Below are 16,448 nucleotides of genomic sequence, written 5' to 3'. Positions count from 1 at the left end.
CAGCAGTGTTGAGCAATGGCCGACCTAGGATTATCGAAACATCTGGATCTTCTTTCATGTCCAAGACTACAAAGTCTATTGGAAAAATATATTTTCCAATTCTCACCAAAATATCCTCCACTATGCCTCGGGGTTGTGTCACCGAACGGTTCACCATGTGAATCTTCATTTTTGTAGCCTTCATCTTCTGAATCTCCAATTTTTGATAAAATGAAAAAGGCATTAGATTAATGCTAGCCCCGGAATCGGCTAAAGCACTAACCTTCATTTTATTCTCAAACTCGCATGGAAGAGTGAGGCGTCTAGGATCCCCCATCTTTTCTGGTGTTTCTCCCAACATAACTTTTGAAGTTTGTTCACTTAGAATCACTGTAGACTGCTTCTTTAATTGCCTTCGCGTATCTATCAAGTCTTGTAGTAATTTCTGGTTTTCGGAAGCTTTGGATAAGGATTCAACAAAGGGAGTATTAATTGGAATCCCTTTCACATGCTTCACAAACTCTAAATGTTCCTTCTCCAGTTGACTAAGTGTTGCGCGGGTGGGAAATGGCATAGGTGGATGATAAGATGGAATAGGCACAAAGGGTTTTTGCTCAGACTTGCGCCACATCGTGGCCAGAGGAGTGTCACGTCGTGGGTCGCCTGGTTCAGCACTTTCTCCATTTTCGATCCTTAATTTCTTGGGCTGCTGCGGTTCTTCTTCCAACACCTCCAGGAACTCAGATATTGTATCTTCTTCAGTATCGATGGTCATTACGTGAGATTGGGCTTGTACTTCGGGACTCTTCGGGGACAATTTTTCATTAACTAAAGTGGCTAGTTGACCAAATTGTACTTCAAGGTTATGGATGGAGGCTTGTTGGTTCTTTATCAATGTTTGTTGTTCCATGATAGCGGAATCCGTGGCCTCGTGTCGCTTTTCCGATGCTTCCATAAATTTCAATAAAATGGTCTCTAGGTCGGGTTTCTTCTCGGCTGGTGGCTGCTCCTTTTGATAGAGGCCTCGACCTGTCTGCCTATACTTCTCTTCTTTTTGCTTCTTATACTCTTCATATGGCAGCCACTCCTTCTTCGGTTTCCTCCAGTCCTCTTCAAACTTATCCCTATTAGAGTAGCACACTTGAGCTTTTCTGTTCCCAAATTCATCCACGTTGCAGTCCTTGGTCAAGTGTGGACCATTGCATCGCTCGCACCCCACTCTTATGGCATGTATCGACTGGTCCATTTGTGTTATCCTGCGATCCATGTTATTCAGCATGGCCATGACAGCTGCAATTTCTTCAGTTTGGGCTCCTCCACCGCCTTTGTTTCCATCCTGCCTCGGGTTATGGTATTCGCGGGAGTGTTTCGCGAATTCTTCAATTAGCTCCTTGACCTCCCTTGGATTTTTCCTTGTCAATGATCCTTGAGAATCAAGGAGTTGTCTTGTCATCACATTGACCCCATCATAAAAGATTGACATCTCTTGCTGCACATTTAGGTCATGTTGCGGGAAGTTTCTGAGTAAGCCCTTGTACCGCTCCCATGCTTCGTACAGTGACTCCCCCGGCTGTTGCTCAAAGTTGGCTATTGCCTTCTTGAGTTTGGCTATCTTGGATGGTGGGCAAAACTGGTCTAGGAATTGCTCACGCATTTGAGCCCAAGTAGTGATTGTACACGGTGGGAGTGCTTTTAACCATTCCTTAGCAGCTCCTTTGAAAGTGACGGGCAGCATCCTCAGCAAGACTGTGTTCCTGTTGACATTTGGGACATTGAAGTAATCTGCAATGTCGTTGACTTCATCTAGATGCTTAAAAGCATCCTCATGGTCTTTCCCGAAAAATGGGATGTCCTTCAGCGCAGTCAATATGTGTCCCTTCAGCTCGAATGTGGCATTGGCAGGTATTGCGGGTTGGACTAATCCGGGACCCACATATTCTCGGATCCGCTTCTTGTAAGCTCCCATGGACATTTCTTCAATAGCTGCCATCTCGTTCCTTGGCTCGTTCTCGGGTTCACTCGTGTGTTCTTCAAATTCTGGCTCGGTATCACTTTCGTACTCGGTTTGCACAAGTGTATGATCCAAATGCTCAAGATTTCTCTCGTGCTTCGATGATGAACTTGACTCTCCGGTCTTCTTTCCCGACTTCCTAGAGAAGCCTGACTTCAATTCTTGCAAAGACGTCTTTTTCTTGTGAATTGCAGACTCGAGATCTTCTAGTGGTGGCACCAATGGTGTATTTGAGCCTCTGGTCATTAACTCCTGCAACTTGCTAAACTAAAACGTAAAACTGGACTAAAATAAGAAAAACTAAAAATGAACTCTCAGATTTCACGTCGTGAATATACTAAATCTCACATTGTGAACTCTGTGACAAACAGAACAAAAATTAAACTAAGATAAGCTAGCAAAATAAATAACCAATTAAACATTCTGCAGATTTTATTCCTAAAAAAACGATTAATCTAATGCAACTAAATAAACTAATAATCTGCATCGTTCCCCGGCAACGGCGCCAAAAACTTGATGTGCACAAAAGTACCCACTAATTTTAATATTTATAACCTAACAAACTAAGACTAACTATGCACTTATAGGCAATGTACCTAGTCAGATTACAGTATAGCTTAGGTAAGTCGGGTGTCGATCACAGGGAACGGTGTTACTAATTAATCTACTTACTATTAAATTAACCTAATTTATTAATAAATTTAATAAGGGGTTTTATCTGGTTTTGCAAGATCAGATGAACTTAAATCAAATTTAATAAAAACACACTCTTGCTTAGTTGAATCCACTTCTTCCTTATGGCTAGCTAATGATTATGGGTTATTAAGTTGGTTTTTAGTTATATTAGTAATTTAGTTCTATCTTACCAATAATTAACTAATTCATGTCAAACCATGTACGTTCACACATAATTAAACACAGAACTAATTATGAATGTAGATATGCTATGTAAGATTTGTTGTATAAACGCAATTATGGTCACAATTCACGTTCTCTAGCACAGATAAGATTTATTCAGTCTAATTACTAACTAAGATTGGTCAATCCTAGCTCTAACAATTTAATGTTCACTAAATTATTAGGTAAACAAGTTCATGCAGTTTCATGGTCACTAAGCTACAGAGAAAATGCAATCTAGCAATTAGATAAACAAATAATAACATGCTAGGTTATACAAATCAAACACAAACAATTCTTACCAACTCAAATTAATCCATAAACATATAACTATTCATAAGTTCAAAGCTTCATCTAGCTAAGCAAAAGTAACTAGATTTAGCTGCTCATCATAGTAGTTAAACTAACACAGCTAAAACTAATGAAAGACATGTTCATAATCAACTGAAATATAAAACTTTACTTCTTTTGGTGTTGAAATCCCTCTTCCAGGACCTTTCTTCTCCTCTGAAACGTCTCCTGGAACTCCTTTTCTTCTGCCCAAAAGTCTTTTATTCGTAATAATAGGAGGACTTATATAATCCTCAAAAACCTGCGCCATGTCGTGGCCAGATGCGCCACGTCGTGGGCTTCAAGTAAAACGTATCCTTCAAGGAAATCCTCCACGTCGCGATGTTTATCTTCTGGAACACCCGTGCCACGTCGTGGGCTTCACCGCCACGTCGTGAATTAAGCTCTTATCATGAATTTATTATTTTCTTGTCTTCCAAGCCTCCCATGTTCCCCATTTTGTCACCTCTGGTCCCTCTCTTCGAAAATCCTTTGTATTGACTGAAAATAACAATTTAAACTCATAAATATTACTATTCTGAACATATTATCAATTTATTAATAAAAATGTACTTAAATACTACCTAAAAATAAGTATAAATATGGCAATATCAATAAACTATACATATCATAATTCACCAAATAGTGGTAGTAATAGTGAACATGAATTATGCATATTATAGTTTATCCAAATTGTTTGTAATGTAATGCAATCTAACTATACCTACTATAGTTAGCGTATTTGTTGGTAGTGTACACTTATTATAGTTTATTGTAATTACTAGTAGTAGTGGCAAACCTTGGTATATGATTTGTATCTTCAAGATAAGGTAAATAATATGTATTATCATTCACATGTATTCAATTAGTACTATCCTTGTCATGGTTTACCAAATGTTTGTATGTAATCGGATGTATACTTTGTTTACGACAATTTATTATTTCACCATACTTAATATAGTAAAACCCATTTGTTTTTTGATGTATGTCTACATAACAAGAAAAAATGACACATAATGTAATAATATATAATCACATAATGATACACACCTTGCTCAACAAGTTACAAGGTGTGGATGAAAGTTGTAAGCTGTCAACGTGTTTTTAATATTTTTGTACTATTTTGGAAAAATCCCAAAAAAATCATACAAAGTCGAAAACAGAATCTGTAAACTATGGGAGTTTACAAAATGTGTCTAGTTTTTTCATAAATTTTATCATGATTTTTAGATGTCTCTAACTTGTGTGAAAATGTCCATATTCACAGACTGGTCCGTATTCGTAGCTACAGTGATAGGCAGTTTTGTAAAAATCGTCAAAAATTGTAAAAAAATCGTATGAAGATGTGCAAGTATTCATTTTAAATCTAATAACTTTAACTATTGGCACCTAGTACAATTTTGTAAACTAAAATGTTTAAGTCGTCCAAAATAGTCTGTGAATAGAGTCCAGCTTTTCTGATGAAAGCTGTTGGAAGAGTTTAGTTGTGTTCTTGTTGGTTTAACTTGTATCCCCCCCCCCCCCCCCTTAAAAGTTAAGAAAAGATGAAAATATAGGAGTATGAACTCACCTTGAGTGATTTCAGTAGATGGATGATGAATAAAAGAGGTATTCAACTCAAGAACACTTAGAATGTTGCTAGAAGATTTGAAGATCTAACACCATTATGATGGAATTTGTGTAAGTAATCTATGATTTGGATAGAAGGAAGTGAAATAATCATATGAAGGATGAATATACTTACAAAAAGTGGAAGAAAACTTGGAATAAGTCCCTTGAATCTTGAATTTTTGTGAGAGAATTGAGAGAGAGAAAATGTGTTTGATTTTTGGTGGAAGAATGAGAAAAACGAGAGAGTGTTAGGAGAGAGAATAGATTTCAGCCTTAGACAAAGAATGGGGTTGGGAAATGATGGGAAAAAGGACAATGAATGACCAGGTATGGTGGAGGTGTGGGCTGGTCATGGAGTGGGTGTGGTTGCTTGTGTCATAAATCAAAGAAAAGTCATCATTCCACCCCCTTGTACTTCACCCATTAAATCTTGGATAAGATTGGCATTAAAAACGTGATGAATTATTTATTTTGGGTCTTCATATGTTAAAATAAAGTTTTTGGTGAAAATCCCGCGTTAAAATCATGAAAAACAGGCCTAAAACGAAGTCGTAGTCGAAAACCGGGAAGGGAAGCCGAAGCTGCGAGGGTCAGAGGGGCGAAGGCGAAGGCATAGCTCGATCCGAGAGGACCTTCGGTCCATGCGATTCTAGGGTCCGAGAGGACCTTCGGGTTCAGTCCATGCGAGGCTCGGTCCGAAAGGACCTTCGAGTTTGGTTCTTGCGAGGCTCGGTCCGAAAGGAACTTCGGGTTCGGTTCTTGCGATCTTCGGTCCTAGGCAGTTCGGTTCCAAGAGGTTTCGGGCCCGAGAGGCTTCGCTCCTTAAGGGAGGGTTTCGGTTCCTTAAGGCTATTTTACTCGTTTTTTACCCCATTTTAAGCGATTTTTTACCCGGTTAATGGTCGGGATGACCCGAATGATTACAAAAAGTCACGACAACTTTTGGAAGAGATTTGGGAGAGATTTTATATATATATATATATATATATATATATATATATATATATATATATATATATATATATAGAGAGAGAGAGAGAGAGTGAAAGAGATTGGGAGAGACTTCACTTGTAACCTTTCTGAGTGTTCGGCTTCGCAGCGCAAGGTTCGTAGACCCCGTTAAGCCATGTTTAAGAGTTGTACACACTCCCGATGAATGTGCAATAATGTTTTATCGCTTTGGTTCATCGTTTAGCACTATTAAGGCTAAGGAAATTTAAACACACGAATTTTTCCAAATGATGTTTTCTCATTAAAATAGCGAGTTGTACAGTAATTACATAACATAAACCCTAACATCCAAGGGTTAATTGGGTTGACCGGTTTGACTTTATTTGACTTTGACTTGACTCGAATTTGCCGGTTGTCACAACATCCTTCGCAACTTCATCTTTGTGGGATCTTAGAATTCCCACAAGCTTCACCAAAGTGTAACTCTTGAACTGTTCATGAGCTTTTGCTGTAGATACAACTGCTTTCCATTCTGATCTCAATCCATTCATAAACGTGACTTTTTGCTCTATTATTTCACGCTTGGTTTTCTGTTTTAACTTCCTAATTATAAGATGACTAAAACGATTGAACGTTTGATTAAGTTTTTCTTCTGGGTTTTGAACAAAAGCACCAAACTCTGATAGAAGCAACTTTTGAACTGAATGTTCCAAATTGGCATTGATTGAATAAAGCTCCTTTAACCTATCCAATATTTCTTTTGCCATTTCACTTGGACTCACCAGACGAAAAGTATTTGGTGGAAGAGCAAACCTTATTATTCTCAGCGCCTTGATGTTACTATGCAACTTGTCTTTTTCATCCTGAGGAATATTTTTGTGTTCAATAAGAAGAGCATTGTATTCAACTTGAGTTTTGATAATTTTTCGGGTTACTGTGTGAGAAAATGTCTCTTGTATCATTGCTTGCCATATGGTTGAGTCGTGTTCTTCAAGACCTAGAACGTAGTCTTCGAAGTGCAAGGCCCAAACCTCATAATCCTGTGGGAAGAGGATTGGGATCCTGGTAGTAGATCTGATGCTACTGGATAGATTGAAAGAAAGAGTATGGGGATCTTCGTGCTACATGATTTAGAGATTTACATAAACATGTATAGAATCAGATGTGTAAAACAATAAACAAGTTTAGGGTAAAATAAGGATTTAGATCTGACGTCTACACTCTATAGAGACGATGAAGACAACAAAACAGATCCAACAAAAATGCAAACCCTAACAGAACTCAACAGAAGATTAGTGTATGAGTTACACAATCCCCTGCTCTGATACCAATTGATGAAACAATTAAACTAAAGATCGATAGATTCTTAACAGTAAAGTGAATCAAACAATAAGAAAAAAGATCAAAGATGTTATGAATGCTTAATATTATCAAAGCTATAGAAGAGTTCAACATGAACTTCTCTGTGAGAGCTACGAGGGCAATGCCAACGCTACATGCATGCATAATAAATTGTCTAACCCTAGCAAACCATAATGATGGATAAACAGGCCCAATCCGTTAATAAATGAGACTGTTCTAGTACAAAACACTTTGACACAATACAATAACAACCCAACACTATGCGGTTCTAGGCGGTCTAAGCAGGTAAAAAAGCCAGATAGTCAAAATTTTCAAAAAAATCCTTGATAGTCAAGTTTATGATATTGGATGACTAAATTATGATGATTGATCACTAAAACTATTAAAAAAAAGATCCCCAAATAGTCTAAAAGTTATGCAAAAGCTTATGGTTTTTTATTGATTTTGTTAAGATATAGATAATATTTAATTTTTAAAAAATAAATTATATTATAATTAAGGGTCTCCGACTAGGTGCTGATTAATCTCCGCCTAGACCGATTAGTCTCTTTACCCCAGTCGACTGTCCGACCACCGCCTATTGACTTTTACAACCTTGGTAATTTGAATAACTTACCACAGTGATAAGCTATGTCATTGAACAATGTAATTTTACTGTGTGTAATCAATCTAAACTCATTAAATAAAGGAAATAAAGGAAATTGCATACAACAAAAAGAGCATAGTTGCTTTGCATATGCAATTAGAGTCAACAAAATATCATTACATTATTTTCAAGTGAACAAAGTATTGATTACATTGCAATCTATTCTAGCCTTCACAAAAGAAAGCAGTGGTCAACAAAACCACAATAAAATATACCAATGGTCAATAAAACCATAACAAAAGATACTATTAGTCAACATAAATCATAACAAAAGCTATCAATGTTCAATAGATACCATAAAAACACAAACCATAAATCAGAAGGTTGCCTAACCATCCCACACACCTCCTGAACCATCTACATCACCACCCCTTGAACCTCATGAACCATCTGCACCATTACATCACCACCCCTTGAACCTCGTGAACCATCTGCACCACCACCCTATAAACCTCTTGAACCAGCTGCACTAACACTCCTTGAACAATTAAACCGGCTACCAATACCCCTAAAACCTGAACCCCTTGGACCTCCACCCCTAAAGCCTATACCTCGTGGACCTCCACCCCTTGAACCCATACCTCTTGGACTTCCACCCTAAAACTTACACCTCTAAGACCTCCACCATTGAACCAATGCCTTTTATACATCCACTCCTAGAACTTTTACCCCTTGGACCATCACCCTATAACTAACAGCCTTTAGACCAACAGTAGTTAAACTCTCACTAGGACCTTATGACTCTTCTAAATTTCTCATGTTAAATACATAAGGAACAATAGGCATAGATGTTTCACAAGGATCCTCTACATTTAACCTTATACTACAAGACCTTGTTTTCTTACTATGTTTTCTATGCCTAACATATTATGGTGACCCTTATACTTGAATTTACTCTAAAATGACTTTACCCCGCGACTTAAAATATTTGTATAATAAAGTCCTCCACTGTTCATTAAACACACTTATTTCCTTGTTATGAGTAATGTACCTTGACAACACAATGACATCTTGATCATTACCTGGTAGGAGTAGACTATAATCCATATAGGTATCATGTATTAGAAAGTAGTAGTAAATCATTTTAGTCTTACATGTGACATATCCTAACTCGTAAACCATGCCATTTAAATCATGTATTGAAAATTTATCTATGTCGATGAAATCAACATAACTAGTCCTACCTTTAATGTATCTAGTCCATGGACTATCAGTGAACTCACCCCCCCCCCCCCCCCCCCTATCCCCATGACATATACACATGATAAAAGAAAGTGATTATTTAAAAAATGGTGTGCGTCAAGATTTTCAAACATAAATCAAAAAACTAAATTCATTTATCATAGTCAGTTTGGGGATCCATTATAGTTATACTTTCATGATGGATCCATATTGTAGGAGGCATTTTGTAAAAAATGTTAGCTTAAGAAAATTGTTCTTTAATGGTCGTCAAAGAAACACAGGTTGGTTAGGTTTAATGTGCCTCGTCACTTGATGCAAGAGATTTAAGGGTTTCTTGGGTTTTGTTAGCTGTCATTTAGGGGTATGTAATAAAAAGTAGACCATTATTGACACTCTAATTGCAGTACGTACAAACCACGGAAAGAGAAAGCATGAGTTAGACGAAAATACTCTCTCATGGAAGACATGTGTATCTCCTTAATGGCTCGATTTAGGTAGGATTAGTGGGCTACACTCACATTGCAAAAACTATAAAGCACAAGGACTCATGATACAAGTCGAAAACTTGAACTAAAATTGTGATATTTTCTAAACTACAAGGAAGATTTCTGAAATTTGGTCTTTAGAAAATGATGCTTGTGTAACGTCTAAATCGATCGGTTTTTCATTTGACTGCAAAAATATATATCATATTTTGAAAATATATTAATTAAAATAAAAGTAAACGACCTTTTAAAGTCCACTTAAGATAGAAAACGACTTTTATGTTTGTTTTGTTAAGAGTGACATTATGGCATTTTCCTAATAATCTTATAATCGTTCGACCATTAATCGAAGGTTTCATATCATAATATAACATCAACATAGGTTCAGATTAAAATAGTTAGCTTATATAAATAAATAAGTATTGTAAAATAAAACTCATCCAAAAATGTTTAGGAAGGAAGCAAGCATATGTGTGACCCTATGTGAACCTAATAGAGGTTTCTCATCTTGTGGGTTTGAAGAATGGGGCATATTGTTTTAAACTTTTTTCATGCAAAGTGATAAAACCTGAGAAAACGTGTAAGGAAAATCAATACACGCTTATATCTTTCGCGTTTTATACTCTCAGTTTCGTTACACCAAATGTTATGAGGCTCCTCAATAATATTCAACGGGTCATGCATAGTAATATTATGATCCTTAGATCTATGAACTATGGATGTTGTTTTCTAAAGAATTAGTTTCATCGTCCAAAAAGGGTTAGCAGCACAACTTGTTGTCTGTTTACCTACTATGTCTATGTAAAACTTTTATGTTTTAACGAAAATTAAATAAAAAATTTCTGGAAAAAAATAAATATGGAAACTTTGAGTGTACTTTGGATGTTTGTTCAATAAAATTATCATGAATTATGAATATCAATCATGTTCAACAAAATAAAGTTCTATTATTATTATTATTATCATTATTACAGAAATAGTTTGTTTGATATCTAACTAAAAAGATATCACCAAATCTCTTGTACCACGAAGATCCTAAATACTGTCACCAGAGATGCATTCAAACGTGTAAATCGCTGGATACACATGTTTTACAATATGGTATGATCAAATTGATGTAAATACCTATATTCTATTCCAAAATAAATAAAATAACTTCGTTTACGTCGTCTAAATAAACAAACAATTTGCTTTTCATTCAAATCTTAACATCTTTCAATTTATTTGGACCTTGTACCAGAGTTAGTATTTTGTTAAATACCTAGTTCTTTAAAAATGTCATCTCACAATTAGCAAAGAGCAATGCACAACAATCAAACAAGCAACTGCCAACACATTTTTATTTATCTAAGATTCAACTACATACACCCTTATTTATCGCTTGGAATAACTCCTAAGAGTGCCAAAAAAAAAAAATCAATAACTTAAACAAACAACCGAAAAATAACAACATTCGTCTGGCAAGATTTCAAACAAGCTCTAGAACAAACGCCGATGCACCTCCTCCTCCATTGCACACACCCGCTGCTCCATATTTCCCACCTTTATTCTTCAAAACCTGCATATTAATTATACATCCCACCATTAAAACCACTTAACTATTTATATATGTTAAAGACAGATGAGACTGGGTCTAGCTGATGTGTGACACTGACATTGACACTATATATGAAACAACTGTGAACAAACGTACCCCCAATAGTGTGACCAAGATACGTGCACCACTGCAACCTAGAGGATGCCCTAGCGACACACCACCACCATGTACGTTAAGTTTTGCCTGGAAGAAAGTAGAACACCCAAATATTATTAATGCCAACAAACAATAATATGACATGTGATTATGTTTTTGTAAGTCGAATACTTACCGAATCCAAATTGAGTAATTTTTGGTTTGCAAGAGCGACAGCCTGTAATCCGGACGTGAAAGAATTAAGATTTGTATAAAGTAGGTGTAATCTAGATTAGCTAGATTAAAGCGGGAATTCTTACTGCAAATGCTTCGTTGATTTCATAGAAATCTATTTGAGAAGCTTCTAATCCAGCTCTTGAAATGGCCTTGGGTATAGCAAGAGCTGGAGAAGTTGTGAACAGCTCAGGTGCCTGTTCAGCATCAGCATATCCGGAAACCTTAGCAATCACTTTCAACCCAAGCTCAAGTGCCTTCTCTCCACTAACCAACACAAGTGCAGCAGCACCATCACTGTCATAACAAACAACATCTTCCTCATTAGCATAAATATGTTGCAAAAACGGCCTCAAAGATTCCTAACAACCCGCCCAATGAAAAAACAATAGAGAAAACTCCAAAACCAAAGAGAAACTAAAATATTGTAGGATAAATTGTTACAATCACATAGACTAATCTCTCAATCCACAAAATGTGGCTTACTTTATGCCAGAGGAATTGCCGGCAGTGACACTACCGCCGTTTTCCTTGAAAGCGGGGCGAAGTTTCCTCAATTTAGCTGGATCAAACTGAAGGAAAATGAATTCAAATTTAATTGAATAATAATTTCAACCATAAAAGGCGAAAAAAAAATATAGATTATATGATATAGGTACAACACAACACCTTTGATAAATCGTCATCCTTGTCTACAATTGTTGATGGTCTTCCTCTTGGCCCAGGAACTTCAACCTGTAAAGTTCCACACATCGCCATTAGCATAAAATTTAAAAAATTTTAAGCATCCGTTTTTTAGTAAAATTAGTTTTAAATCTTACAGGAGTAATTTCCCATTCAAAGGCACCACTATCTCGGGCAGCAATACCACGCTCAAAACTTTGAATAGCATAGTCATCCTAAATGTTATCAGTTAATAATAAATATTTTTCTGAACTGAAAGATGATGAATTGAAGAATGAAAAAAAAAGGTTTAAATATACGATACCTGATGCTCTCTTGTAAGTTCATACATATCAGCGCATATTTCAGCAGCATTTCCCATTTTAAAATCATTGAAAACATCCCACAATCCGTCTTTCAAGATTCCATCAACAAGAGTGTCATGTCCAAATTTAGATCCTTTCCTGAAATTAGAAACAGTTTCCACCTTTTTCTGTAAGCCCTTACTATAATGAGAGCAAAGTTTAAAATATAACACAATAATGATTAAATTTAAAGGTAACATTCACCTTGCTTCTGAAATATATTTGGGGACATTAGACATGCTTTCCATGCCACCAGCCACAACTACATCATTTATTCCCAATTGGATGCTTTGAGCTGCCAACATAGTTGCTGCAATTACCAAAAACAAAATATGTAAATTTTCCACAATTTAATCTCAAAAATGAATATAAATCGTATCTGAAAATCACATACCTTTCATCCCTGATGCACAGACTTTGTTGACTGTGGTGCTGACAACAGTATTAGGGATTCCTGCACCTAATGCCGCTTGCCTGGCGGGACCCTGCCCTAAATTTGCACCAAGAACATTTCCAAAAATAACTTCTTGTACAAGTGATGGATCAACATTTGCCCTCTTTAAAGCACCTGAAGTTTTGCATTAAAAGCAAAAATAGAATTCAGTATCCAATAGATAATATAACATGTTTTGGATTTTATAAACAAATGAAAGGAAACTTACTTTGGATTGCTATGGATCCAAGTTTTGTGGCGGGTAATGATGAAAGAGAACCAAGAAACCCACCAAGTGGGGTTCGTGCAACACCAACAATACACACATCTGAAATGTGGATTGAGAGATTAGTTTATGTGATTGTACAAATGGTATATTCGTATATAAGTATAACAAAGAAATAGATAGATCTACAAAACTGAACCCAATAGTTTAGTTCAAAAATTGTGAAGAATGAACAAACCAGATGTGAGGATTAATATTTTATTGTTCTTTTTCAGAGAACAAAAAAAGGAATCTATTCTTCAACAATCTAATAAAGTATTCATAGGACAAGAATTCCAATACGAATATACATGCAGATGCAGCAATATTAAACTACCTCTAGGTTTTATCGAATCTGAACCATTGGTTGCAGCAGCTGGAGCCATGTCGATATGTAATCGGATATCTGTTCGTTCAAAAGAAAAACGAAATTCAAACACACATGTATACGATTCTAACCACTGTACTCATATCATTCAAAAGAATAATCACTCAACACACAAAAGTCATGATATGTAAAAGATGAATGCTTATAATCCGAAAGTAGTCGATGAAAGCAACCAAAATCATAAGCATCCGACACTAGATCTATATATAAACAGCTAATTGCTAACTCAAATCCGATTCTTTATACGAAAACAGAGAGTATAACAAGTGTAACAAGAATTGAAGCGATATAAACCATACCTTCGGATTTGAAGTGGTTTTGCGACTGATACTGTGTTTGTGTGTGTAGATAAATGTTTGAGAGAGGATTTAAACAGAGAGGATGTTACTAGGAAATCGGAGTGATGACGGTTATATATATACAGGGAGAGAGGATGCAGAAAATAGGCTGCTAGGAGCCATAGGGGATCGCAGCCTGCCTGCTACTTTGATTTTTTAAGTTTAACTAAACAACCCGACCTTATTGACTTGTTGACTACACTCCGAATTTGACCCAACACTCACTCGGATCTTTTTATAATATTAATTTTTTTGTCTTCTTTCTACTTTTCATATAAAGATCCATTTTTTAAATTACAACTTATATCTATCACAAAAATACACGGAATGAATTTGGTCGGAATAGACTGATTTATATACAATTTCTCTTAGTTTAATAAATAGCCAGATATAATTCTAGTGGTAAGCGATTTTTTTGTAAACCAATTCATAATTTGTTACATATTTGATAAAAGTCTGGGTAATTTGTAAACCAATTCATAATTTGTTACAATTTTGTATTAATTTAACTTCTTATAGATAAAATATAATTTTACGTTGCTCAGAATTATCATCTATACATATATTTAGTACAATTAAAAAAATAGTCTAAGTTAGTTAACCCATAAGATACTTAAAATCCACTTTTAAATCATGTATATAATGTTTTAAAATACTGGTTGACTTGGTCTATCGAACTAGTTGAATCATAATCTAATTAAGAGAGCGGGTCAATCATAAGTGATTATTTGCTTATTTTACCTCAAAATTGGTCGGGTTTCTCAAAAATCCGGTTGAACCATTGATCCGAAACTACTAAAAATTCAGGTTAAACTGGTTACTCAAAATTTGCAGCACTTTTTTATCTCCCATTAACTTTAGATATAAAAGCATATGTATCTTATTGAAATTTAGAAGGAAAAAAAAAATGAAAGTTTCTCATCAAACAAGATGTAAACGAGAAATTATCAACCTTTTTCACATATCCATTACATGTTTTTATATTATGTATTTATAACCTGTGTTATACGGTTGATCAAGTAAAACAAAATTGAAATTTTAAAAAACATAATATTAGTTATAGATTTGCAAACAAATATTTTAGAAATCGTTACATGTATCGGCTTAAAAAACCAAACTTGTATTAGTTATTTTGTTTAAAAAATAAAAATATGGTGATGTTTTGGAAGAATAACTAAAGAACCTTGATTTTTGGTTTAATACTATAAGTATGTTCCTGTTTTGAATCAATAAACATGTTTCCATTTTGGTTTAATGATATAAATGTATCGTTGTTTTTGGCCAAAAAATAAACATATTTCTCACTACATATTTTTATATTATGTATTAACACTATTATACAAAATGAATTAAATATAATATTTTTGACAGTATATATATCACCTGATGAATTTGCAAAGAATTGCTATATATCTTCTAATGCATCCATCGTTTCTGTCTCTATGTATTTGAACTTGATGTATTACTTTTATAATGGAGTTCAATATATTATATATGAAACGAAATGAAAAATCCAAAAATTGGATTGACCTAGCGGTTGAACATGTTGAAAATGTTGACCCTAACTTAATTACCATACCGGGTGAACTAAAAAACTAGGTTTTAAAAAAATACATGTATATAATGACTATAACGACCTAAATCTTTAAAAAAAAACCACACATTCAACCCTGATATTTTGGATATCTTGTGTGAAAATCAAACTGGGGTCACAAAAGAAAATTCGTTTAGAATGTTATTAAGTAAATTCTCTACCATTAAATTCAAAACATAAAAATTGATAACAAGCATCTTGTAAATTTCCTATGTGTAAGATATATCTTATATGACCATTTTTACTAGTAAATATCTCAATTTTGTATCAAGATGAATTTATTATATCTAAGTGACATCATTATCATTCATGTTGGCTACGTTTTTATCTACACAAAGTATAACACTCTAAATTTTTAAATAAAAATTTTCATTTTTAAAACCACATAAAAACACAATCTCACATTTCTCAAAACACAAAATATATAAGTTGTTCAAAACACAAGAAAACAAATGGTTTAATAATATCCCAAAATCCTCAAAAACATAATCTCTAGCTGGTGTGTACAATCATACCGGCGCCTTCTCACAATCTTGAGATGTACCTGAAACATATTTTACACAAACACTGTAAGCACGAAACTTAGTGAGTTCCCTAAAAATACCACGTACACAAATAATAAGCCTCTCATGGTTATAGCTCAGCATGGACCCTTCGGTCATGCATCTCAGTGAGGACCCTTTGGTCTCACGGCTCGGTATGGACCATCCGGTCATGTGTCTCAGTGAAGACCCTCCAGTCTCATAGCTCGGGTTGGACTCTCCAGTCTCACAGCTCGGGCCGGACCCTCCAATCCTGTATCTCGGTTTGGACCCTCCGGTCCTAACTCAGTAAGGCACATAATAATATACAACATAAATCACAAACACAAAATGCATAATATCACATAACCCAGTATAAGCACATAAGACCCTTCGGTTGATAACTCAAATAAGACCCTGCGGTCACACAATATTACCAATAAGGTAAGTATAGTGAGAAGACTCGCCTCGCCTGGTAAAGCAATATATCACACATTCAAACTCCTGGTTTAGACTCTGTC

General features: G+C 35.3%; 1 protein-coding gene and 1 non-coding gene across 2 annotated transcripts; one reads left to right on the top strand and one right to left on the bottom strand.

The window, feature by feature from the left end:
• Positions 1 to 1,478: 1,478 nt before the first annotated feature.
• Positions 1,479 to 1,585, top strand: LOC144999022 (small nucleolar RNA R71). The gene has a single exon (XR_013660550.1). It is a non-coding gene; the product is annotated as a small nucleolar RNA R71 (small nucleolar RNA).
• Positions 1,586 to 10,767: 9,182 nt separating this feature from the next.
• On the bottom strand, positions 10,768 to 13,947 carry LOC145047138 (acetyl-CoA acetyltransferase 2-like). The gene is made up of 13 exons (XM_078995376.1): positions 13,774 to 13,947; positions 13,424 to 13,492; positions 13,051 to 13,149; positions 12,783 to 12,956; positions 12,593 to 12,698; positions 12,349 to 12,487; positions 12,182 to 12,259; positions 12,030 to 12,095; positions 11,847 to 11,932; positions 11,447 to 11,657; positions 11,323 to 11,364; positions 11,148 to 11,234; positions 10,768 to 11,012 (listed from the first exon to the last, which is right to left on the bottom strand). Exons 2-13 carry the CDS (start codon positions 13,470 to 13,472, stop codon positions 10,923 to 10,925), a joined length of 1,227 nt encoding a protein of 408 aa, XP_078851502.1. The 5' UTR covers positions 13,473 to 13,492; positions 13,774 to 13,947; the 3' UTR covers positions 10,768 to 10,922.
• Between the last annotated feature and the right edge of the window lie 2,501 nt (positions 13,948 to 16,448).

Source organism: Lactuca saligna, chromosome 5 (assembly GCF_052625555.1).
Source record: "Lactuca saligna cultivar CGN05327 chromosome 5, ASM5262555v1, whole genome shotgun sequence".
In the NCBI taxonomy this organism is placed as follows: domain Eukaryota; kingdom Viridiplantae; phylum Streptophyta; class Magnoliopsida; order Asterales; family Asteraceae; genus Lactuca; species Lactuca saligna.
Note: the sequence above shows the minus strand (reverse complement) of the source record. Positions and strands in the feature narration are given on the sequence as shown.